Below are 25,874 nucleotides of genomic sequence, written 5' to 3' on the forward strand. Positions count from 1 at the left end.
ATGTGACATTTTGATCCATCATCATCATCATCATCATCATCACCCTTGCTGGGTCTCGAACTCACAATCTCTGACACCAAGAACCAGCTCCTAACTCACTGAGCTAATTGGCTGGTAGTGAGACATGCTGTGTAGCTTCATTTATCCACTCAGGTGAGCCAGTGCCCGGGCAGCTGTTGTGATGAAATGGTCAAAATGTCAATAATTCAGTCATCTAAACAAAAATCTGATAATACATAAATTGCATCTTGACAGCATGGAAATGTTGGTGATTTGTTTTTAATGATAAGTGTTTTGCTTCATAAGAGAAAATATGATGTTTATAAATTCCACTCTCACATTGACTGCAGTTGTTCCCATGAGAGCAGAATTCAAAATGTTCTAGAAAATTCAGTTTTTTAGTTAAAATTCTGATATTTGCCAAACTTCATCAACCATGACTCCAGAATATTGTCATTTTTTTTCAGGAAGATTGAAAATGTATTTATCAAGAATTTGATGGTATATGTTTACAGTACTGTTTGCAGTCAAACGTTTTCATGCACTGTAGGCTCAATTTTTGCTTAATCAAAAATCCGAGAAACAAGTTTTGTGGAGGACGGTCTGGAGATGCTCTGTAGCAAGTTTGGTGTCAATTGAGCAAAAATTGTGGGAGGAGATACATTTTAAAAGTTTTACAGTTATTGAAAAAAACAGAGTGATGGACTTCATAATTTGTAATAAGTTTAAGTGGACAAAAGTTTCAGCAGTATTGAGGCTACATTGTGGTGAAGTTTCAACACTGTAGCATCTACCGTTGGTTTGGTAGGAATTTTTAAAGTTTTTAAATTTAAACGCTTATTGTGCCCCCCCTAGGAGGGGGGGGCACATGTCCTTGGAGTTGAGTGAATCTGGCATGGGACTGAACCTTTGTGCAAAGTTTGGTGAGTTTTCGCCCATGGGAAGTATGACTTCCTTGGAAGAAGAAAGAAAGAATTATAGCTGCTGCGCAGCGATGGGTCGGGTCCGGGCTACTTTTGGGCAAATTTAGGCAATTCTGAGCAACAAACAGGAGAATAGGAAGACAAGACAGTTGACCTTATAATGTCCAATTTGCATCAGTTGAGGATTGAACCCACAACCTCGGGAACCAAAGACCATTGTCTATCGCACTGAGCTAATTGACAAGTGGCAGATCAACAGTGGCTTCACAAATTGAGTAAGCCATTCACTGTCGTGTAGGCAGATTTGAAACCACAGTAAAAAGAAAAATCAGTTTTTGAGGTAAAATAATGATATGTATTTGTCAAACATCAACTACGAGTCTAAGATGTTAGGAGCCTTCGCACATGGTCCAGTCCAAGCTATTTTTTTTATTTTTTTTATTTAGAGGCTTGCTGTGATGCCACCATTAGGACAATTGTCTTGTGTTTCATATTGAGGTCAACTGACATTTTGATCTGTCATCATCATCATCATCGCCCTTGCTGGGTCTCGAACTCACAACCTCTGACACCAAGAACCAGCTCCTAACTCGCTGAGCTAATTGGCTGGTAGTGAGACCTGCTGTGTAGCTTCATTTATCCACTCAGGGAGTCAGTGCCCAGGCAGCTGTTGTCAAGGCAGATTTCAGAAAGTCAGAAATTCTATTATCTAAACAAAAATCTGTTAATACATAAATTGCATTTAGACAGCAAAACAGCTTAAGGACATGTGACATTTTGATCCATCATCATCATCATCATCATCACCCTTGCTGGGTCTCGAACTCACAACCTCTGACACCAAGAACCAGCTCCTAACTCGCTGAGCTAATTAGCTGGTAGTGAGACCTGCTGTGTAGCTTCATTTATCCACTCAGGTGAGTCAGTGCCCGGGCAGCTGTTGTGATGAAATGGTCAAAATGTCAGAAATTCAGTTATCTAAACAAAAATCTGATAATACATAAATTGCATCTTGACAGCATGGAAATGTTGGTGATTTGTTTTTAATGATAAGTGTTTTGCTTCATAAGAGAAAATCTGATGTTTATAAATTCCACTCTCACATTGACTGCAGTTGTTCCCATGAGAGCAGAATTCAAAATGTTCTCAAAAATTCAGTTTTTGAGATAAAATTCTGATATTTGCCAAACTTCAGTAACCATGACTCCAGAATATTGTCATTTTTTTTCAGGAAGATTGAAAATGTATTTATCAAGAATTTGATGGTATATGTTTACAGTACTGTTTGCAGTCAAACGTTTTCATGCACTGTAGGCTCAATTTTTGCTTAATCAAAAATCCGAGAAACAAGTTTTGTGGAGGACAGTCTGGAGATGCTCTGTAGCAAGTTTGGTGTCAATTGAGCAAAAATTGTGGGAGGAGATACATTTTAAAAGTTTTACAGTTATTGAAAAAAACAGAGTGATGGACTTCATAATTTGTAATAAGTTTAAGTGGACAAAAGTTTCAGCAGTATTGAGGCTACATTGTGGTGAAGTTTCAACACTGTAGCATCTACCGTTGGTTTGGTAGGAATTTTTAAAGTTTTTAAATTTAAACGCTTATTGTGCCCCCCCTAGGAGGGGGGGGCACATGTGCTTGGAGTTGAGTGAATCTGGCATGGGACTGAACCTTTGTGCAAAGTTTGGTGAGTTTTCGCCCATGGGAAGTATGACTTCCTTGGAAGAAGAAAGAAAGAAAGAAGAAGAAGAAGAAGAATTCCTAGGAATACAATAGTGTCCTGTCAGCTGCGCTGCCCGGACCCTAAAGAAGAAGAAGAAGAAGAAGAAGAAGAATTCCTAGGAATACAATAGTGTCCTGTCAGCTGCGCTGCCCGGACCCTAAAGAAGAAGAATTCCTAGGAATACAATAGTGTCCTTGGAAGAAGAAAGAAAGAAAGAAGAAGAAGAAGAAGAAGAATTCCTAGGAATACAATAGTGTCCTGTCAGCTGCGCTGCCCGGACCCTAATAATAACCAGATTTACCCAGTTTGATCTCAGCATGTTTCAGCTGCAGGATCTTTGTGAAGAAATCAAGTGTGCAGCACAGACTTCAGAACCAATGTGAAACCAAAAACAGGTTATTCCCTCAGAGATTAGCTGGGTATAGATACGAAAAGAAAAGTTGTTTCTTCAAAAAGTCGATATCTGGGTATTGACAAAAACCTAAACTGTAGGAAAAGTATTTTTAAACATTAGAAAAGTGCAGTATAAATATGTTCTCTTTTGCAGGCTGCAACAAAGAATTCACTTTTGAAATGAATGGTTTAGTCTGAATGACTGAAAATTGATCAAGTAGCTACAAGGTCATTTCTTTGACTAGGAGTCTAAAATCGCAAATAAACAGTGAAATAAAATGGAGATCATCAGCAAATCCTCACATTTGAGAAGTAAAGTAAACTTAGTAAACTAACATTTTCATTTTTTCTTGATAAATCACCATCATATTGTTTTCACATGAGTGATTTGTAGTTATACCTCAGTAGGCTACACCACACTCATCATGATGAGCAGTGATGACATATGTGATGCCCAGAAATAGGAGCAGAGTGAGAAGTCGCTGCGTGTGGCTGCTCTCAGATGGCCTCTCTTCAGGTGGTCCTGATGGTCAAACCAAGTGACCAGTGACAATAAGACGCCCGTCAGCCTCCCCCCAGTGTCTCACATATGCAGCCGTGGAGACTGCTCCGACCACGGGATGCGACCTTTTCATGTGTTGCGGTAGAAACTGCTGGGGATTACACACACTGAGGAGAGCAGAGGCCTGAGGAGCCTGTCAGTCAGTGTCACACAGACTGATAAATAAAAACAAACAAAATAAAAGCTGAATTGTTTTGAGATAGAAGGTAGCCTATTTCACAGTCTTCTGCTTCACTTCTTTTTCCTCCTTTCAACAGAACTGATTCTGCGGCTACTTTTGGGAACACACAGAACTTTTTATCCATTTATTTACTTGGTCCTCCTTGGATATTTTTGGAGATCTATTTTTACCTTTGCTTAATTAATTTTCTAGACAGCTACTCTTTACTGTTTCTAAAAGTAAAATGTCCCAGTCATCTGGCTATGATAAACACTTCCTGTCCCTTTCCACCTCTGTAAGGAAGATTTGTTAGTACTGGATCCCTCTGCAAACAGTTTTGTGTTTGTTGGGATCCCCATTACACCTCCTGTTATCCATATTGAAATAGTAGCCGACACTGTGTAGTCTGCAACAAAATAATAATATGGGGTTCTAATATTTCTAATATCGAACTGTGAAACAAAAGTTGCTTTTATTTTTCTCTCCTATTTATTATATACAAATAAGATTTATGTTTATTTGATGTTTTAGAAACTGCTGTGTTTGCCATTGTTCTGCAGGCTACAGTCATTCATCGACAGCCATGCAGGGCAGCGAGGAGGCACACAGCACTAAACCTCATTCGTCTTATCAACATCATAAATTTTTGATTAGCTTTCCAAACACTGCCGCAGATGACATTCCAGCAAGACCTTGAGAAGTCTGTTGAAGATAAATGGGAAAATCCCCACGTCATCATTTTTTTTTCTCTTTTAATCAAACCATCTTCAAAATCTTTTTTTCAATTTCACTAAATAATTGAATTACACTAACCCTATTTTCCAGGAACACGATTGTATTGGTCACTGGTGTATTACAAAATAAAGAAATAATAATAAAAAGGGGGCCCTGTAAATCTGCTGACTCAGTTCCCTATTTCCCTCTTAATGCATCTATTATTATAACGGCACCATTAACGAATGATAAAAAACTGGAATGATAATTAAGGCTGTAAGAGTTCCTGTATGATCTATCTTTGATCTCACTGTATTTCATGACTCCTTTATGCAAAACTAATGACTGTTTGAATCTCCATGATGAAGAACAGCCACAGTTTCAGGTCTTCATTTGGACCATATAGGCTACAGAGGAAAGATTACTTTGGTTTTATAGCAAAATGTCAAATAGGCGCTGACCCTGCCACACCTTGCCACAGTCTCATACTGACTAACACAATAGACATAACAATGAATGAGTATGTTGCTGAAGGAGCTTTATTTGCATCAGCTATTCTTGTAAACACAATAAAATAAAAATCCACAGAATAACCAAGATCCTCAAGTTGGCACAACCTTCCTGCCAAGTAGCTAAGTATCTAAAAAGTCGAAAACTTTGAGTTTTTAACGTGTAGGCTACACACTCAGGGTATTGTGTTAGTGCGTGAATAAAAGCTAGGCCTATTTGTGATATTATTGTGAAAGTAAAGGGCCTAGAGAGAGAGAGAGATAGGCACTCCACTAAATCCGAAGTCCACTCACCACTGGTGTGTTTTTGGCGCCACCTTGTGGACGGTTGAACTCACGTCATCTGCCTGCCCGCCCGCCCTACTCTCGCGGTCTTTCAGGCGCTTAGCAACGCTACAACTTGTATCCTCGCGTCGACCAATCAGGAGTCACCGTGTGAGGCGGGTAGACCAATCACGATCGTTGATTTCGGCACCAATTTAAACCGAGAGAAACAGCTTTGTTGTTTTTGTTTTCCTACAACACACACAACACAAGTGAACGAGGAAGGACAGAAACATTTTTGGACTTTACCTGTATCTCCAGCGAAAGAGACCGAATTGGAAGTGGCTGGTTTTAAGAAGCGTATGGTGAACCACAGCGTTAACGGTTTTAACTGCCGGGTTAACGTGAAGTCCCGGTAACTTTACGTCAGACTTTGGCTTTTTTAAAAACGAAACAACATGCCGTCTCGTGTTGAGGACTACGAGGTGTTGTACACGATAGGCACTGGTTCCTATGGAAAATGCCAGAAAATAAGAAGGAAGTCCGACGGGAAAGTGAGTAAACATAACACGTTTGTCTGCATTAAAAAAGAAAATACAGCTGATGTAAACGGTTAACTGCCGACCGTTACGTTTTGTGTCCAACCACGAACAAGTTTTTAATCTGCTGCTACATAAAGATTAACAACAATAGGAGGGTGTTAATCACTTCACATAAACGTCCAGTAGTCTTTGTTTTAGATTTTTATTTTTATGATTTGTACTTTGAAAAATAGGTTAACGTAACTGTCCACATCAGCAGGTTATAGGAGCTGGTTAGGTAAGAGACTCCTGCTAATTTGGGGCAACACGCCCACGGCAGCCATTTTGACTTGTCCCAGGTAAAACACAGGTGACAATTATAATATTTTAGTTGCTATAAAACGGGGCTAGCATACATAATAACCAAACACGATACTCACAAAGGCTACATGGAGTGGGTGCTAAGTTTAGTGTTGTTAATGTTGATACACCCAGGGGCCTAACTTTAGGTTAAACATTGGGGTCAGCATGTGTCCTTGTGCGGGGGAAGGGTGCAAAATCATTAACTTTGATAAGGACTGGCATTCCTATAACGTTATTCGTTACAGTAGTAGTAGTAGTAGTAGTGTAAAAAAAAAAAGTGTTTCAGTCATTTACAACCATTATTTTTTTTTACTAGGAGTACACCTGGCCATAACATTTACTTTTCATTCATGATCCTCATGGACCCCAGGAAGAATAGTCCTTACCAAGGTGAGGACTAATGGGGATCCATAATAAAACTAAACTAAACTCACACACATTGACCTGATTCTTTTGAGTCGCACCTTCCAAAAAACAGCAAGTAGATGAAAAACTTAGGGACTAAATGTGCCCATTTAGGGGCAGCCTGGCGCCCTTAATAGTGTAGTGGGCAATAGCCAAAACTGCAACCATATTACATTGCTGCATGCTTTCAGTATCTAGAAATGTTTTCATAGCACTTCAGAAGAAGATTTTATGTTGATGACAGTTATCAGTAAGATGAAAGGAAATGACAAGAGACACAGACAAAGAAAAGCATGGAGAGTTTACACATTTATTCTCAAAGCTGTAATTTCTAGCTTGATTGAAAAGTAAATAACTGGAGCTCTTCTCCAGAGCTTTCAAATAAATCTAAAAGTCTTCTGTCGTGTCGTAAACCAGCCTCTGCTTAAGGTTTTGTCTCTGGCAGTAATGTAAGCTGCCATCTTGATGTCTCTCCAGCTGACTTCATTGCGTTCCTGGTCATGATATCCCTGGTGATGATCTGTGCACTTCTGGTTTAACAACCTTCTTGTTGTATTGTAGATCCTGGTGTGGAAGGAGCTGGACTACGGCACCATGGCGGAGAATGAAAAGCAGATGCTGGTGTCGGAGGTGAACCTCCTGAGGGAGCTCAAGCACCCAAACATAGTCAGGTACCACGACCGGATCATAGACCGCACCAACGCCACGCTGTACATTGTCATGGAGCACTGTGAGGGCGGGGACCTGTCCAGCCTCATCAGCCGCTGCGTCAAAGAAAGGTGATATTTACGTAATAATATTGTTAATTCATGGATGATGTGTCCCTCTGTGTTTCCTGACAGTCTCAGCCGTGTTGGGTATTTATTTTTACATATTATGTTTACAGGCGTTATTTGGAGGAGCAGTTCATCCTGCGAGTCATGGCGCAGCTCACCCTAGCCCTGAAGGAGTGCCACCGACGCAGAGACGGCCAGGCCACGGTTCTTCACCGAGACCTGAAACCAGCCAACATTTTCCTCGACGTCAAACAAAACGTTAAGCTCGGTGACTTTGGCCTAGCGAGGATCCTGAATCATGACACCAGTTTTGCAAAGACGTTTGTTGGGACACCTTACTACATGTCTCCAGTGAGTTATTTAATCTGCTTTATCTCACATTTTTCTCCTCACAATCCCTGTAATAATGTTTTTGCAAATATATGGAGCATTTAAGAGGAACTATGCTGGATTTTCAATTTAACTATGCTACATTCTTTTAACCTTAATTTAATAGCTTTGGTGTAATTCTGATGGTTTAATAAATGACATGTTACCTCTTGGCTAGAAAAAAACAGCTCTCATCGTAACCCATAATCTCTTGTTCATGACAGATTAGACTACACAAATGTACATATCGTAACATCGTATATGATAAATAACATTATCCACCGCTCTGTTGATTGATTTCTCGCCGGCTTCATTGTAAACAAATGCACATGGCCAAAAGGAGGGTTAGCAAAACAGCAGAAAAACGACCGGTCTTTCATAGTTCTCCTTTAAGCAGACCAATTGTAGCCTAAACAATCTCTTTTCTTACAGGAACAAATAAACCGGATGTCATACAACGAGAAGTCAGATATTTGGTCGCTGGGATGTTTGCTGTATGAACTCTGTGCATTATCGTAAGTTTTCCCAAGTCCCCCCGCTTCGGCTCTTTTATTCTTGAGCACCTCGTTTGTTGACGGTAAATGTGACCATTTCCCTGAATTTCTCCTGTTTAGGCCTCCGTTCACAGCCTACAACCAAAAACAGCTGGCAGAGAGGATCAGAGAGGGAAAGTTCAGACGAATTCCCTACCGATACTCTGAGGAACTCAACAGCTTACTCGCCAAAATGCTCAACCTAAAGGTTAGACACCAGTCCTGGAATATTGTTTGAGATAACTGTTCACTGCTGCTAGTGTGTGGTAGAGTACATTTGTACAGATTTTACTCTGTAGCACTTTGAGATTTGCTTTTATGAAAAGTTCATTAGAAATAAAAATTATGTGTTGCCAGGACTATCTGAGGCCGTCTGTGGAGTCCATCATCCAGAGCAGCCTGTTGGCCGATGCGGTTGCTGAGGAGCAGAGGAGGGCGGAGACGAGGCTGCGAAGGAAGTCGGCGGACTCTGACTGTGCCCCACTGAAGCCACCTGAACCGGCCCCCACCGCTGCTGCAGAGCTCAGGCTCCGGGAACAGGCGCTGAGGGACAGAGAGAAGGCGCTGAAGGAACGGGAAGAGAGGCTGGAGCGTAAGGCGTTTTATCCTTCGTCCTATTTGTGCCACGCAGACCTCGAGTCGATGTCTGTCTGGGGTTTAATTTACTGAAGCCAGGCATGACAGCACGACCCCTGATGAACCCAGTTGCGAACCCAGTTGCGTTTCACAGTTTACATCAGAAAGTGTGGATAGCAATTATACCGATTGTTCCAGGTATGAATAGTCCATTGACGTCTGTGTAAAGAAGCACTTAAGCCTTGAAAAAACAACGTTGTTTCCATGTACCTTACAGACATTATTATCATTTATTCAGTGTCTGATTCAACACTGATGCAATGTGTTGTAGTAAATGTAAGAAAACACTGTCTGTTGCTAAGAGGATGACGCTGTAGTCGAAGAAACTTGCTGAACTGGAACAGGTTTGTGCATGTTGCTTGTACAACAGTGTTGAAACCAAACGTTTACCTACTTTGAGTAACTTCTCCACCCACAGCCCCTGGCTGTATATACATCTGCATAAAGTATCTCTAAAAGATGCTCAAATAAAACATTGACAGTCACACATGGCAGATATGTGCTACAAATTCCAAAAAATAACGTTTTGCCTTGTTTGTCCTTGCATGGCAGAAAGGGAGCAGGAGCTCTGTGTCCGTGAAAGATTGTCAACTGAGAAACTTGCACGGTAAAACTTTTTCTTTTTTTTTTTTTCATAAGAGGGTTAGATGTCAATGACACAATCCTTTATACATTTTTTGTTTTGTTCTTTTTGTCAGGCCGTCTGCCTGGTTGGTACAGATTCATTTGGTACATTTTGATCACTATCTACTATCTCCTGTTGCAGGGTGGAGAGTTTGTTGAAGAATTACAACCGCCTACAACAGCAGAGGGAGCTGGCACCGTTCCATAGCAAAGACATAGGTATGGGAATCAGAAGACGACCTCTGGACCTAATGAAACAAGACATGAACTGAGTTTTTATCTGTTTGTGTGTCTGTGTGGAATGTGGATGACTGAAATTAAGTTAATTTATCACTTTTTAAAAAAGGATCATGCTAATAAAGTTTTTATACAACAATAAAGAACTGATTCAATATATCTGAATTTTAAACTTTTTAGCTCGATTACATCCCTGACAAATTGAAATCCAGCTGTCATGGTGATTGTTGATATGAAGTTCAGTCCAATTCCTCTTCCTTAGTAACTCCTTGCTGTTTGGTCCTAGATGTGGAGAGCCTCTCCCCTGGAAAGAAGAAGGTCCACTTTGCTGGTGAGAGCAAAGAGAACCAGCGACCCGACAGTCGTCAGAGTGTGACGTCCCAGGAGCTGATGCTGCGGAGGCTGCAGGCGGCCAATGTGCGGGCTCAGACACTGAACCAAGTGGAAAAGGCCTGTCAGTTCAAGAGCAGACAGATCCTCGGCATCCGCTGATCAAACGGATACCGCTGTCTGTCCTGAGACCAAAGGCTGGAAGTCATAATAACTGGATGTAAATTAAGATTTATTTATATGATAATAGAGTAGCTGTGACAGTAGCGGAGCCAAATGATTCAATCCAGTGTATGTTAATGCTGTTGCTTTATAGTTTCACAATTTTACTTTGACTGTTTGATGTGTGGATGTGTTGATTTTATTGGCAGCTATTTTATTTGTACAAGGTACTGTAGTCTGTGTGTGATGTTTTCTTCTTTTTTTTGTTGTTTGTATCTGTAAGAAAAAAACAACTACTGAGCCTGTGGTAGCAATGAACACATAAACTATGCAAATTGTTTATTTTCCTTTACAGAACATTATCTGTCTATCTGTTGATAGTATTAATAAATTATGATAAAACAATTGTATTCACCCTGAGGAAACAATTGTCACATACTTTCTGTGCACATTAAAAAATATATTTACAAATAGTATTTGCACATATGCTTTAAAATTACCTATAAAGTATTACAACATAAAGTGGATTTTGGTTTGATGTAGAATAAATTGTTTTTTTTATGTAATTCTACTCAGGAATCCTCAAGTCAAATTAGTTCAAATTTACATAACAATCATACTCCTTTTAATCAGGACTAATAGTTCCCACAAGGGGTCATCAGTTTCCCGTGAAGTCAGCCATTGTACTGAGAAGGTCTCCTGATTACAGCCACTACAACAACCCCATACAGTCTATGTTAACACCTGAAACTCGTTTGTTCTTGATTAAAGGTAGATCAGAGGACATAATTAGCAGGGGCATTGTTATTGAATAGAAGCTTTGTTAATTAGTGGGCACGCAATTTAATATGATTAAATGCAAACAGGATGATTCGAACAACAGGTTTTTCCACAATTATCTTATAAGTGTTTTATTATTATTATTAAAGACGTGACCACATTTGACCAATTCTAATTAAACGAGTTAATTATTTTTTGTTTATAGTTTAATTTATACGGAATTGATATAAATATACACTGATTTATCAATAAAAAGGTGACTAAATGCTAGTGTCTATCGCCCTAAACAGTTTAAATATCTGAACAAGGTAAAACCACAGTCTATGGGTAAAACCGATTATATTTTCTATTTTAAACATAGATACTTCACAGAGCATTGGGGGATGATCTCGCGAGATTACAGACGGAATCGGCGTGCTTAGCAACCGCTGATGCCCCGCCCATTGGCGAGAGTTGCAAAAAATCTGACCAATCAGCTTCCACATTGTAACCTCTCCACCAATAGAAACCCAGCCAGGGCGTGTCCTCGCGGTGCCTTGTTCCGTGTGGAAAGTTTACCGGCTCGGGTGCAAAGTTTCAGCCGTCTGCAAACCGAGGAGCTCGTCGGCAAAAACGTTTTTTCTGGGAATAATGCAGACGACGACGACGGTGTAAGTGTAGTTACACGGTAACTAGAGTCGTATCACGGAATAATTTTCATTCATTTTTCATTTTTCATTTTTTGTATTTATCCCCCAGCTTCAGGTGAGAGCAGTGATGCTGCTGCCGTCGCTGGATAAACAGTGAATGAAGACTGTGGCTGTTAGCACCGACCGTGTTTATTGTCTCAGGGAGCTCAGCTAGCTTAACGTCAGTCAGGTCGTTACGTTAGCTCGGAGTCCAACCGGAGATCTCGTCTGGAAAACACACAGAAACGTACATTTATTATCGTTATCTTTAGAAAAAAAAAAAAAAAAAAAAAAAAAACTTGACTTGACTTGAGTAGCTTACAACCCGTTGAGGAAAAACAGCAACAAGATGGCTTGCGAGCCCACCCGAGTGCGGCTGCTCTGCATGCTGTCGCTGACTTTTGGGTTTTTCATCGTGGAGGTGGTGGTCAGCCGGATGACCTCCTCGCTGTCCATGCTGTCCGACTCCTTTCACATGCTGTCGGACGTGATCGCGCTGGTGGTGGCCCTGGTGGCGGTGCGGTTCGCCGAGAAGACCCACGCCACCAAGAAGAACACCTTCGGCTGGATCCGTGCGGAGGTGATGGGCGCCCTGGTGAACGCCGTCTTCCTCACGGCGCTGTGCTTCACCATCATCCTGGAGGCGGTGGAGCGCTTCACCGAGCCCCACGAGATCGAGAGCCCCATCGTGGTGGCCGGGGTCGGGGCCGCGGGGCTGCTGATCAACCTGCTCGGACTGTGCTTGTTCCACGGACACGCCGGCGGAGGCCACGGACACTCGCACGGAGGAGGAGGTGGAGGAGGTCACTCTCACGGGAGTAAAAACAAGAGGGGGAAAAGTGGCAAAGCGCTGAAAGCTGGGAACGGGTCTTCTACAGGAGAGGAGACCAACAACCTGGTTGGAAACCACAACAGCCCCGGGGATGGGAGACCCAGAAATGGTGAGTATAATATGCAAAGTTTAGTGTAGTTTTTATTTATGTGCACCATAAAAAGATAATCACAAAAAAACAGAAATGAAACAAAAATAGTAAGTGTAGGAGAGGTTAAAACCCCTATATGGGCTTATAGCCTATATAAAATACCAAAAACCATTCAAAAACAACAAAAAAGAAGGCAATACAAGAGCCTTATTCATTCTCATATTTTCATTTTGAGTCTTAGTGTTATAATAAGGCTCTTGTATTGCCTTCTTTTCTGTTGTTTTTGAATGGTTTTTGGTATTTTATATAGGCTATAAGCCCGTATAGGGGTTTTAACCTCTCCTACACTTGCTGTTCTTGTTTCATACTCATATTCAATCATATTACACTTATTCATTCTCATATTTTCATTTTGAGGCGTATTGTTATAATAAGTGTAATATGATTGAATATGAGTATGAAACAAGAATAGTAAGTGTAGGAGAGGTTAAAACCCCTATATGGGCTTATAGCCTATACAAAATACCCAAAACCACAAAAAAACAACAGAAAAGAAGGCAATACAAGAGCCTTATTATAACAAAAAGACTCAAAATGAAATTATGAGAATGAATACGTGTAAAATGATTGAATATGAGTATAGATTCACCTGGAGTATGATCTAATAAAAGATGTACTAGGACAGGAAGTCTTGATAAATCAGATACAGGCCTTCAGTCAGCATTTAAAGTGGCATTGCAAAAGTTTGGGATGTGAACAGTTAAGCAATAAGCAAGTGGATGATGAATCAAATCAAATCACTGTACTGTCATTATGCAGTTTAGGAAGTAAAACAGCGCAACAAGATATATTAATGCAAGATCTAGAAAGAACAGCCTCCAAACATACCTTACATGTGCACACATTCACACGAATGGGAAGCCCTACTATCATCAGCAGCAGCAACATTTTTCTCTCATACAGTCACATATTCACATACAACAATACATTGCACAACTCAACCTCTTCTGCCTCCCACTTTCCTTTCCCCTCATGAAATGATCTCAAAAAGGCAAAACGTTACAGATGACACATTCCCTTTACATTTTAACCTATATATTTATTTTCATCTTTAAATTTTCAAAATGACAGAAAAGGAAAATGGCCCACAGAAAAGGTTTGGGCCCCTTGCATAGTTAGTACCTAGTAGCCCCCACTTTGGAAACCATCACAGCATGTACAGTAAATATCTTGTCTGATACCCTGGTCAAAGTTATCAGAGAGCTCAAGTCTCAGTGGGTTTCCCATTCTTTAGCAGGATGCTGCCTTGTTTCCCCTTTCCACGCTAAAATTGTAGAAAAATGAAAAATAATACACGTATATTGTTTAAAATATTGCAAAACAGTGTTTCATGTTTAACTTCATGCCTCCTCGAGATCATTTCATCTTCCACTTGCTTAACTGTTCACACTAATAGACATTTTTTATGATGCCACTTACCTCTGTCTTTTATGGCTCCTTCCTTTGGTCTGCTTGTTTGCATTTTCTGTTAAATCACGTAATCTGTGCAAATTGCAGGTCCTTATAAAGTGTCCAAACTCCACCACTGTGGCACATCGAGTCCCACTCTATAATTCAGACGGCATGTTCCAGACCTTATCTCCATTGTTAGCGGGACACCCTACCCGAGTGACTAATCCTTACTTTCCCCCCGTATAGCTCTGATATTTAGACTTGTGTGCCAGCTATCGCTCAGTTGTTGGTGGCCTTGGAAACGTGGCCGCCTTCAGTGACATAAATGGACGAACACTCGGGTTTCACTCTTTGCAAAGGCTGGCTGACTATCAGCTGGCGTGGAAATGGAGAAACGTAGCAGCTTCTGCTTGTCTGTTTGCCAAGATAAACATTTTATGACGAGCTGAAACTTGAGAAAGTGTCAAATCCCAATTTCTCTGACTACAGTGTTTTACAAAGCAGGTATTCCTACACGGCCATGTTGTGGTATTTTGTTACTGCATGTACACACACACACACAGAGTATACACTCTGTCTGTATATCAGAAGACCCCCTACTGAAGCATCCTTGGGCGTGTCACCGGTCATCCCTGCTCACTGAGGGGTTAAACATGAGACCGTTTCTCCCCCCTGCCAGTTAAGCTCTGCCATTTTCAATAAATGGAGGCTGTACAACCCCCTCCCTCCACCTCGTGCAATGATCGCTGCTACTGGGTCGTACATCAGTGTAACCATGGAGGCGACAGCCCCCGTCGCACCATTAGCCACTGATGAATGACTCACGGATGGAAGAAAACAGCTTTTGCTCAGGTGCCCCCCACCCCCCACCCCCAACATAAGGGGCCTGCAATTACTAATTGAATTTGCTTAATTTGAATTACTAGTTTTTGGTAACCCTTTACTTTACAGGCCGTTAATTACGTGATAATGTCAAGAAATGGCCAAGAAATAACAATTAATTGCATCATAATGTCTAGAAATAACATTCAATTTCATAGTAATGTTGAGGGATATAGCCAAGAAGAAATAACGATAGATTGCGTAAAAATGGCCCAGAAATAACGGTCAATTGAAAAGGACTTAGTGGAGAAAAATTCTGGCGTTTCCCAGAAAATTCAAAGCATGAAAAGCGGTGTAATCCTTTGCCTTTACAAAACGCATCACATTACTATGAAATTGATTGTTAATTCTTGACATTACTACGCAATTAATTGTTATTTCTTGACATTATCATGTAATTAACAGCCTGTAAAGTAAAGGGTTACCGTTTTTCTGCCTTTGGGATCCCACACACTGGGAGTCCTTCATGACTGTCTGCTGTGTCTCTACTGGTTGAAGCCCAGAGCACAAACTCAGCTACAAGGCTGAATTGTCTTCAACAGTGAAAGAAAGACCATTATTATTATGAGCAAGGGAGAAAAAAACCACCTTAATGGACTGTATGTAAATTGCAGTGACAGTGAGCCTCCTCTTGACTCTGGCTGAAGCAGCTCCGCCGAGTCTAAGTCCTCCTTTGTTTCACGTTTCAAACGGGCTTGTACTTCAACCCCAAATGATGTAACTGGACAGTTAACCTGCTGGCTGCTACAGAAAGCATCCTCTTGCAAGCTGATTATTTACAGCTTTGTTTTGCCACTCTAATGAGACTATTATTACTGCATTTTTCTGCATCAAATTTCGGTTTTGGTTTCGCTCCCTGTTCTGTCTGTATATCTATTCTGAATGTTGCATTAATGTCTCAGAGTTAAAGAGGAACTATGCAGGTTTTTTAGCTTAACTATGCACCATTTTTACCTTAATTAAACAACTTAATTGTTTGTTGGATTAATAAATGGCTTAACTTGTCACAAGGAGAATGGAGGCTCTCTGTCTTCCACGTGTGTGTCACTTATTGTATCTCTTGGCTGAAAACCAACCCTGTAAAATCAGAGCCGCCGCCCCGGTGTTCCAGCTCTTGTCTGTGGCACCATGACACAAACACGCCCTCTAACCCATAAACTCTTATGACAGATTAAACTACACAAATATACACGTCATAACATCGTATTGTCATTTATAACATTATCTACCGCTATTGATTGATTTCTCACCAGCCTTGTTGTAAACAAATGCACATGGCCGAGAGGGGGGTTAGTGAAACAGAGGAAAAGCAACCGGACTTAGTTCCTCTTTAAAGTCCAGTTGATTATTTCACTGTGACCACGTCAAACTAAACTCCTGTTTTCTCTGCAGAGATCGTCTGTAAGGACAGCACCGAGGTGCAGATGAATGGCAACACCCACTATGAGGAGATGGATCAGGACCACGACTCGTCGTCGCAGCTCAACATGCGCGGCGTCTTCCTGCACGTGTTGGGCGACGCCCTGGGCTCCGTCATCGTGGTCATCAACGCTGTGATCTTCACCTTCGTGTGGAAACCCTGCAAAGACGAGTTCTGTGAGAACCCGTGTGTCAACAGCCACGACACCGACCACCGGCACGTCAACCAGACGGTGGTCGCCCTGCGGGACGACGACCCCTCTGCTCCCATGGTGACGACCGCCGGCCCCTGCTGGGTGCTCTACCTGGACCCCACCCTCTGCATCATTATGGTCTGCATCCTGCTCTACACGACCTACCCGCTGCTCAAAGAGTCGGCCCTCATCCTGCTGCAGACGGTGCCCAAGCAGGTCAACATGCACCGGCTCAACGAGCGGCTCCTGGGTCTGGACGGCGTGCTGGCCATCCACGAGCTGCACATCTGGCAGCTCGCCGGCAGCCGCATCATCGCCACGGCCCACATCAAATGCCACGACCCCACGTCTTACATGGAAGTGGCCAAACGGATCAAGGACTTCTTCCACGACGAGGGCATCCACGCCACGACCATCCAGCCGGAGTTCGTCACGTTCAACTCAGAGTCTCGAGACTCGCTCTGCGAGCTCTCCTGTCGGACTCAGTGCGCTCCCAAGCTGTGCTGCGGCTCTGCCGACAAACAGAAGGCCGGCAGCGACGACAGGCCGGCCGCCGCTCCGGCCATGGAGGCGATCAGCGAGACCCCGGAGCAGGTGGGGAGCATCCAGGTGCGCCCTCGGTCGGAGGCGGACATCACCGTCACCGTCTCCAGAGAGGTGGAGTCATCTCTGTGAGATGGAGGGACAGAGAACCAACGGAGGAGAAGCTGGAGAACGACCACTCTGGACAGAAATAGTCATTTTCAGTTGCAGGACACTGTTTTCATCCTGACCCCTTGTCGCCCTGATAAGGAATTCATCTTCCTTAGCTTTTTTATTTCTGTCATCGCTCTCGTCGTGGCGGAAGATTCCTCCCAAGATCTTCTTGTTTTCCACTCTCTCATGTCCGAGCCTTCCTCCTTCCCAGTCTCTCCTCTCGCCTCTCTCTCTCTCTCTCTCTCTCTCTCTCTCTCTCTCTCTCTCTCTCTCTCTCTCTCTCTCTCTCTCTCTCTCGTCGTCTGTTGCCCTGTCAGTTTGGTGGCGATGCATGTTCGGGGTTCGCTGACCTCATCTCCTCTTGGACCGGGGTTGAGTCCTGCATGAGTGTCCCTCATTAGCACCGTGTTGTGATGTGTCATCTCGTCCCATGGTGTTTCTGTGCCAAAGCTTCTCACTGCAGGACCGAAGGGATCGGAGAGACGCCCTCTCCTCCAAAAGGACACACACAACACATGCAAGTCGAAGCACACATCACTAGGTTATTTTGTTTAGCCTATGGACCTGTTGGCAAAGAGTCTACCTTCTTGTTTTTTGCGTAGGCTTTGAGCAGATCTATTTTCTTACCCTCTGGCCCCAAATGGAAGAGTATTGTATTGCATAATAATTTAAGTATTTAAGTTATTAGAAATGATCTATTTCTCTCTGTAGATGCTGTTTGTAATATTTAGTTTGGATGATAGAAACATTTTTGCAATTCTTCTGTCTTGAAGTTCTTTGACAGACCATCTATGCTGTAGTCAGTTTTACAAATGTGAAGTTTTTATAATAATGGTTTTGTTTTTTCAGACTTTTCTCTGGCCTTGACTCAATTTTTAATTGCAGTTATTATTTGGATACAGAAGCCGTATCAACACCTCTCTCACCTTGCCTTTTAAAAAAACAACAACAAACTGCTGTGGTATAGCACTGAATCAATTAGACACGGTGTAACTGAACCTCTCGCAACGGCACGGTTACCCAATTAAACGTTCATTCATAAAATTTGATGCCTTTGCAAGCCAGAGGGGTTGCGTCTGTTGTAAAGAAGTGAGCACTGTATGCCATTAGTGAGACACTATTCTCTCTGTGTGAATCTGTACTGGAAACTTTCCAACTGAAGGCTGTAGATTTCATTTTCAAAAAAAAATCCTCATGAATGTGTGTGGCACCTTCTCACAATCCATGCTGAGGGAGTTTTTTTTTTAATATACCGTATATATTTCCAGGACCTTTTACTGAGTTTGCATGACCAAACTGAGACCTGGTGGTGTTTGATTTTTTTCAGAGAGCTCCAGTCAGAGCTCCGGTTGCTGCTTACCAGTACCTGCTGCTGGTATCCTCCAACATTATTCATAACTGTGTAGGGAATGACTCATCATACAGCTCATCTGTCCTCTGCTTTGGACGGCCGAGCAAGCTATTTTTTCTGCTGAATATAAGTCCATATGGTGGCCTTTGAAATATTTTGAATTTTCCCTCGTCGTCACCACAGTTATCGGTAAAAGGTGATCCCATGTATGCGTTTTCAAGATTTCCACTCCCAAGTAAATGTGTATGCAATATTAGAACTATGTGCTGGGAAATGTATTTTGACATGTTTATTCATTTGTAACGTTTGGTCACTTTTATTCTGTGTCTTTTAAAAGACTTGAGCTCAATGTGCAAATTGAAAAAAAAAAAGTGTTGTTTTTTTTATTTTAAATAAGACATGTCAGCTGATGTGTTTTTGATATTATATATAGATATATACATATATAATATCTACAGTACCTGTCCAATGTGTCATTGTGAAATAAAAAGTATGGCTGTTTGGTACAGTTGATGAACCCAAAAATTGTCATTGGTCTCAATTCCTGCTTTCTAAATGTTCGGTAGAGTTTTAGATGGAGCATCCAGCATTTAATTCTGCACTTTTCAAAACAAAAGTCATGTTTTCCAGGAAGAACAACCACAAAGAGATTATAAAACATCACAGAATGACCAGAATGAATCACAAAGAGATATGAAGTGTCATTTAAGGGACACAAAAACAACCAAAAAGAGATTTGTATCAATCACAAAGAGACATTTGTAGTAGTCAGTCTTGGGGGAGGGGTTCTTCATGTGTTGGCTTTGACGTTACACATACATTTTATTATTATATATTGATAAGAGATTCAAGATTTGGTAGTCATTTATTACATAGAATAAAGTATATCACTGTTAATAAAGTAGCAGTTCTGGATTTAAGGGTAACACTTTATGATGAGTACACACTATTAAGCATTAGTTAAGCATAAATACTGAATTCTTCATTTATAACACATGAATACTCATTAGTATGTAGTTTGTAAACACAGTAAAAAATGTTTTAGTCATCATTGATAAGCACTAACTGTATTTGCAAACTACTAATGAGTATTCATGTGTTATAAATGAAGAATTCAGTATTTATTAATGCTTGTGTGTACTTAAAATGTTAAACCGATTTAAGTCTTAACATATTTCCACTCATTCAACAAATGAAACTCCCGGTCATTCAAGCTTCTAAACTTATGAATGGATGTAAACTAAAACTGGTTTACTGTGTCATAAGTGTTTTTTGTTAAAAGACCTGGACGGCTTTAAATCTGCTTCTCACAGTGTCAACTTCGTTCTGTTGTTGACTTTTGCTTATTAAATCCACCTTAGCCATAGAAATGTGAAGGAGATTACAGAGGAGATTTAGGTTTAAAGGAGCCGAGGGTTGCGCGCAGGTCGACATAGCTTTATTACCCTCATCCTACATTCCTGTATCCTCTGAAAGGTCCTGCTGAAGTTCAGATGCATGAGCGAGAACAAATGTATATGATTTGGTTTTTGTGGCTTAATCATTTAAATCTTTATATCCATAAAGCAATTAAAGCTTTTCCCACTGTCAGTGAAAAATGTTAAATTCATAAGGTTGTGTGCAAAGTATGATTCATTACTTTCCTGCCTTTTTCAACATAATATTCAAGAAACAAATGAGTAATAGTCCAAGTTGAAATATTCCACCCCCATAATTTAGTTAGATTTTCATAAAATAACCTGATATGGCTGTAGATTTTGATCGTGTTTCAAGCAAAAACAACAGATTAATGCTAATGTCAGATAATTAACCACCCATCATCCCCTGAAAGCCGTAGCACAACATGGACATACTGTATAGGGGAGACTGGGGACAGTTGCAACACTTTTTTTTTTTTTTTTTTTTTTTACATTTTTCTCACTTACTCTGAGACTACAGTATTTGGACTAGGCTCACCAAACTTTTATAGATTAAACATACATGTGTCTGCTAATTAGCCATGCCGTTTAAAGATGGTTACATATTACACATCAATCACAATATTTATTTGAATGGAAGAATCCAGACGTTGCAACTGAACCCAAACGTGGGGACGGTTGCAACACGGATCAGGGACGGTTGCAACATATTAAACATACTGTACATTCAATTTCACTCATTACCTTTTGATTTCTGTCTCAATAAGCATAGTATTCCTAAATTATGCATTGTCTTACTATAATACATTCATTCATTAATTTATACCGCTTATCCTGCACTAGGGTCACGGGTCACGAGCTGGAGCCTATCTCAGCTGACTTGGGGCAAGAGGCAGGGTACACCCGATAGTATTATTTAGTTATTAACAGCAGGCGTTTTGTTTTACGTAGAACATAGGCCTTGAGTCAATGAGCAGAAGTTACCGTTGGTTATAAAACTCAATAGCTTAGTGTGAGACAAGAAGAATGGAACAATTTGCAACACAACTTTTATTAAACATGTGTGGGGTTTGGTTAAATGGTTACATGATGTAAGCAAGAGTGTTAACACAACAATTAAGTTAATATGATGTAAATAAGAGTTTAAAAGTGACAACAAAGAAATTAGTTCGACATTTACCGCGCTGGTGAAACTGGAGCATGTGAAAACCACATGAAGATCACATGTGTTGGTCTAAAAGGCCGACAGGATGTGTAACGACAAAACCTCAAACTGTCTAAACAGTAATAATGGTCAGAGGTAAATCTCACATAATAAGCGTTGGGTAAGTGGGTGAGTGAGTCAGTTGTGTGGAGTGTCGTGCTGCAGCTGAATGAAGTCCATAATGATTTCTGCATTTCATCACTGCTGCTCTCTCTCTCTCTCTCTCTCTCTCTCTCTCTCTCTCTCTCTCTCTCTCTCTCTGTGGTGTGAAGAAGAAGAAGAGAGAGACTTATGTAAGAGGCCCCGGGGGAAATCCAAAGGCAACAAGCACACGGGGCTCTACCCAGCATTCCTCAGTGCTGCTGGCCCGGCCGGCGCTGTCTGACGCTTTTCATGTGGACAGACGGGGTTGGTGCACAAACTAGAGCAGCTCTCTCTCTCTGATTGTGCTCTTTGTCTAAAAGAGTCAGGTGCTCTCTGTATCTTTCACGGTGTCGGTGGGTCTGTACATGCAGCACATGGCTGACAATTTACTTTCATGATGATGTGGCCCAGTTTGTGGCTCTAACGTCAGGTTGTCTGTGTCTGTGTGTGTTTATATTGTTGGACAGATATGGTATCTGTAGCCTATCTGAATACAGAAAGAACCTTGATCTAAAGGCCTGAATGGATAAAAGAGTCAAAAACAACAATCACAATTCGAAAGAAAGAAAGAAAACTCTAACACAAATTTTATTGGGCTATACTATACTATAACAGTACTGAGACTTTTTACTACATGTATCACTCCGCCTCACAGGTGATGCTCTAACAGTGAACTGGTGCAACATCAACAGTCCTATATTTCCAGAAATAATCGTCGTCAGAAGAAGACAAAGGGACGGACATAAGTCTTTTTACTTCAGAGCTCACTTGAGGTACAGGAGACAAATCAGAAAGCGAGTCCACAGGTTTATGTCCTGGCTCAATTAATAAAGGCGGCCATGAAAGTAATAGGGAGGGAGAGGAGGAGGAGAAACATGGTGCCCAAGTCTTTTAAGGCGAGACACTACATGCAAAAACATTGTTTTGGGGGCTATTTTGCTTCCTTAACATGTCTTCTTTCAGAATAGTGGGAAGAAATGGTAGAAAATCCACAATAAGTAATAAACTTGGGAAGTTTCATCTGTTAGTTTAACCTTATTCACCTGTAGTGTCTCACCTTTAAAACTCTTTGTGCCAGTATTTATTACTCCTATTGGTTATATTTACTTGTCAAATTTACTTTTTGACTGTCCTGATATTTATTGATCCAGTTGAGTGTTGTTGTTATTACTGCTCGTCATCACTTCAGTCTGTTATGTAGTATTTGTTTTGTTTTTTTCAGGGGGCCCAGGATTTCTAGCTACGGCCCTGCACACGAGCACGTTTGCTGGCCCATAACTGACAAAGCTGGACAGTTACAGCAGTCCTGTGTCATGCTGGTGTTACACTAATTTGTGTGTGTGTGTGTGTGTGTGTGTGTGTGTGTGTGTGTGCGTGTGTGCGTGTGTGGTCGCACCAGGGCCATCTGTCTCCCTGGCTTTGTTCCTGGGGATTTTCTAACATAGTGGATGGGGCATGAGGCTGAGTTGGGGGTGGGTGGGAGGGGGTGAACGACTGGACTTGAGGGTGAGAGGTCACTGTGCTGCTAAATGGACCCCCCCCCCCCCCCCCCCCACCACCCCCCTTTGTCAGCGCAGCGTGTGCAGCAGTGTCATGCGTAAACTGAAAAAAAAAAACCGTGGAGTCATGCAACAAAGCACTCAGTGGCCCAAACAAAGCGTCCACCTGATAAACCTTGACCCCGGTCCGAGCCGCTCACGTGTCACCAACACATTTGAGTTATTATAACCTTTATTTATTCTCGAAGACCATTAAAGGTCCTCATTTACAATGATGTCAAGAAAACAACAAATACAGCAAAGGAGAACAAGTTTAAAAGTAAATATTAGATAACAGGTAAGAACAGTGAAACACAGTCAAACAATCTTTATCAAGTAGCCTATAATTATAACAATTACACTCCAAAATACAATACAAATACAAAAATGAAACCTGGTTTGAGACGAGGATTTTGAACTGCTGTACTGATGGGAGAGATTCTAACTTTAAGATTTTATGCAGATTATTCAAGTTATACGTACACAGCAGATTTTCCTGAAGAACAAATACCCATAGAGTCGTGTGTAATATAACACGTTTTTCAATAGGTGATATGTGAAGGCTTTATTTTCCCCTGTGGTTGATCTGATTTCTTCTCATGCTCTTTACTTTTCTAATTTCTTCACTGTGCTTCACATGTTTTAACCTATGTTTTATATCTTGAGGTAAATACTTTTTTTTTTTAATGATCAGAAACACTTAAAAAGAAATGTTTGGGAGCCCAGGAAGTGTAACATTATCATTTGAACACAGCTGAAATAAAAGATGGACTCCTTCAGTCGCCTCTTATACTACACTAAACTAAAATGAACCGTCACTTCACTAAATCCAATAATTGCACTTGTTTTGTATATAAAAGTTCTTTGTAATCCATGTTTTTCCAAAGTTTATTATCATTCTTATTCATATTCTTATTATTATTATCACCATTGCAACAAACATCACAATTAACACTGAATTTTAAACTGTACAGTGTTCATTTGTAATAATTGTAACCCAACGTTAGCATTGTTGTTGTAAACAGAGACAGTGGACTATAGTGGGCGACACATGTGGAGTGTTTTCAGGCTCCAGTCTGTCTCTGTCTTTGTAGAAAAAGAAAAAAAAGGTTTGAATGGGTCTAACAGTGAAAGTGACTATTGAAGCAATGCAGTGACCTCTGAGCTTTGTTTACAGAGAAAGAGTCCACTGTGTCACATATAGTCCCTTTAACAGAACAAAGACGGCGGTTTCACTGTCGGCCGCTGCCTCAGTCAATTCACTCTCACTGTGCAATCAATTCAAGAGCTGGACTGGACTGGAAATCCACTCAGATAGTCTCTTAAGTGCCTGGTGTTAATGGTGGTTTTGATTTTCGTTTACTTAAAGCAGAAGTAAGTGATATATTTGTGTTAATATAAGTCTTAAATAGTTATATCTTCCGACAGCAATCACTTACATAGAGTGTTTGGTCTGAATCACGGGTCTGTCAGTCACTCTGCTCTGCTCTGAGCCGAGGAGAAAACATTTATCGTATCCTACAGTTTTTATCCAATGAGGAGAGAGAACGGCATGCAGGGCTGTGTGTGCAGCCAAGGGACGCCGTGAATGTGGTGACGTAGGGATGAGGACTGTTATGGTGCGTTCAAGGCAGCCCGTAACTCGCGTTTTTCCGACCTGTGAAGTCGTACCAGTTCAATCTGGTACGAGTTCATGGGTCAGAAGTTACGAGTGGCCGTTATAGTGACTTTCACAGGTAAAACAGGTCGGAAAAACACGAGTGGGTTGCCTGGAACGCTACAAAGTCGTAAGTTATGACTTGAAGCTGTAATTTACGGTTTCAAAAGCCTGCCTGGAACGCAGCATTAGCGAAAACGACCGGATCGCTTACTTCTGCTTTAACTGGAAGTAAAAACCTGAATGTTAACACGTCTAAGTTAAAGATGAGGATGTTTTAAATCAAACATCACAGTCTTAAATCATTCACAAAACCATCTCTTGTTGTGTTTTTTTGCCAGCCACTCATGCACGTGATACTGAACTTGGTGGTTGGGGCAAAAACTGCTGCCTGCTCAGTTTCAGGTTTTACTTAACAGTGAAAACAAGTGAAGAACTAGACTGAACTGAAATGCTGATGTGAGCAAAAAAGCAGAACTTTGACCTTTTGATGCATTGAAATTGGTGTAAATGCGACTGAACAACATGGTTTTGTGCTTGTCAGTCCCTGTGTAGGCTGTGAAGATGAACTAATGACGCAGATGTGATGGATCCACTTCCTCTCTTTGACACTGTCTCACATGCTCTTTTATTTCCGTCGTATCGCTTGGGGGATTTCACTGTTCTGCACTGTACCTTTTCTTGTCTTATACATTACATAAATGCACTAATTCACCAGTATTATAGGCTACATGTTTGCATCTGTATATGGATATTCTTACTGCTTACTTCCAACAGGACTTTATATATACACAACGTAATTCCTGCAATCAAAATAAAAATGGCATTAATTTTCCATAAATAAGAATATGTTAGTGATATCTGACCAAACAGAGCTGCACATTGTCAAATTAAAAGAGATTATTTACTTAGACGTTATGTATTTTTTTGTCTTTTTACTTCTGCGCTGTAAAGCACTTTGGCTGACCGTAACAAGTCTTTTTAAATGTGCTATACAAATAAATTGAACTTGAACTTGAACTTTACTACATTTTTTCCACTCATTGTTGAATCAAAACTATTAATAGGCTACAATTTTCCAGAAAAGCTACTGTATTTCCTCCTAATCTGAAGACAGTAACAATATTAGTATGATAATAATAATACATTTTTATTTAAAAGCGCCTTTCACAACACTCAAGGTCACCGACGTACAAAACAGAATAAAAACAGTCGACAAAAGTGCAAACAAACATAACAATTGTAATAGAGCACACTGTGCTCCAGTACAGTTAATCCAAAACTTCAACAGTCAAGTTTGTGATTACGCTTGAGGAAATAAAAAACAATCTCACCAAAGTGATC

General features: G+C 41.0%; 2 protein-coding genes across 3 annotated transcripts; both read left to right on the plus strand.

The window, feature by feature from the left end:
- The first annotated feature begins 5,539 nt into the window (after nt 1–5,539).
- nek2 (NIMA-related kinase 2) lies at nt 5,540–10,436 on the plus strand. The gene is made up of 9 exons (XM_084000363.1): nt 5,540–5,802; nt 7,099–7,316; nt 7,424–7,664; nt 8,115–8,197; nt 8,297–8,423; nt 8,573–8,807; nt 9,404–9,458; nt 9,618–9,694; nt 9,999–10,436. Exons 1-9 carry the CDS (start codon nt 5,707–5,709, stop codon nt 10,202–10,204), a joined length of 1,338 nt encoding a protein of 445 aa, XP_083856489.1. The 5' UTR covers nt 5,540–5,706; the 3' UTR covers nt 10,205–10,436.
- An 858-nt stretch (nt 10,437–11,294) lies between these two features.
- slc30a1a (solute carrier family 30 member 1a) lies at nt 11,295–19,042 on the plus strand. Of its 2 annotated transcripts, XM_084000891.1 has the most exons (3): nt 11,295–11,634; nt 11,723–12,593; nt 16,302–19,042. In XM_084000891.1, exons 2-3 carry the CDS (start codon nt 12,002–12,004, stop codon nt 17,195–17,197), a joined length of 1,488 nt encoding a protein of 495 aa, XP_083857017.1. In that variant the 5' UTR covers nt 11,295–11,634; nt 11,723–12,001; the 3' UTR covers nt 17,198–19,042. The 2 variants fall into 2 exon arrangements, with proteins under 2 accessions (XP_083857017.1, XP_083857016.1); XM_084000890.1 differs by having other exon boundaries at nt 11,295–12,593.
- Nucleotides 19,043–25,874: the final 6,832 nt, after the last annotated feature.

Source organism: Trachurus trachurus (genome assembly GCF_905171665.1).
Source record: "Trachurus trachurus genome assembly, chromosome: 24".
In the NCBI taxonomy this organism is placed as follows: Eukaryota; Metazoa; Chordata; class Actinopteri; order Carangiformes; family Carangidae; genus Trachurus; species Trachurus trachurus.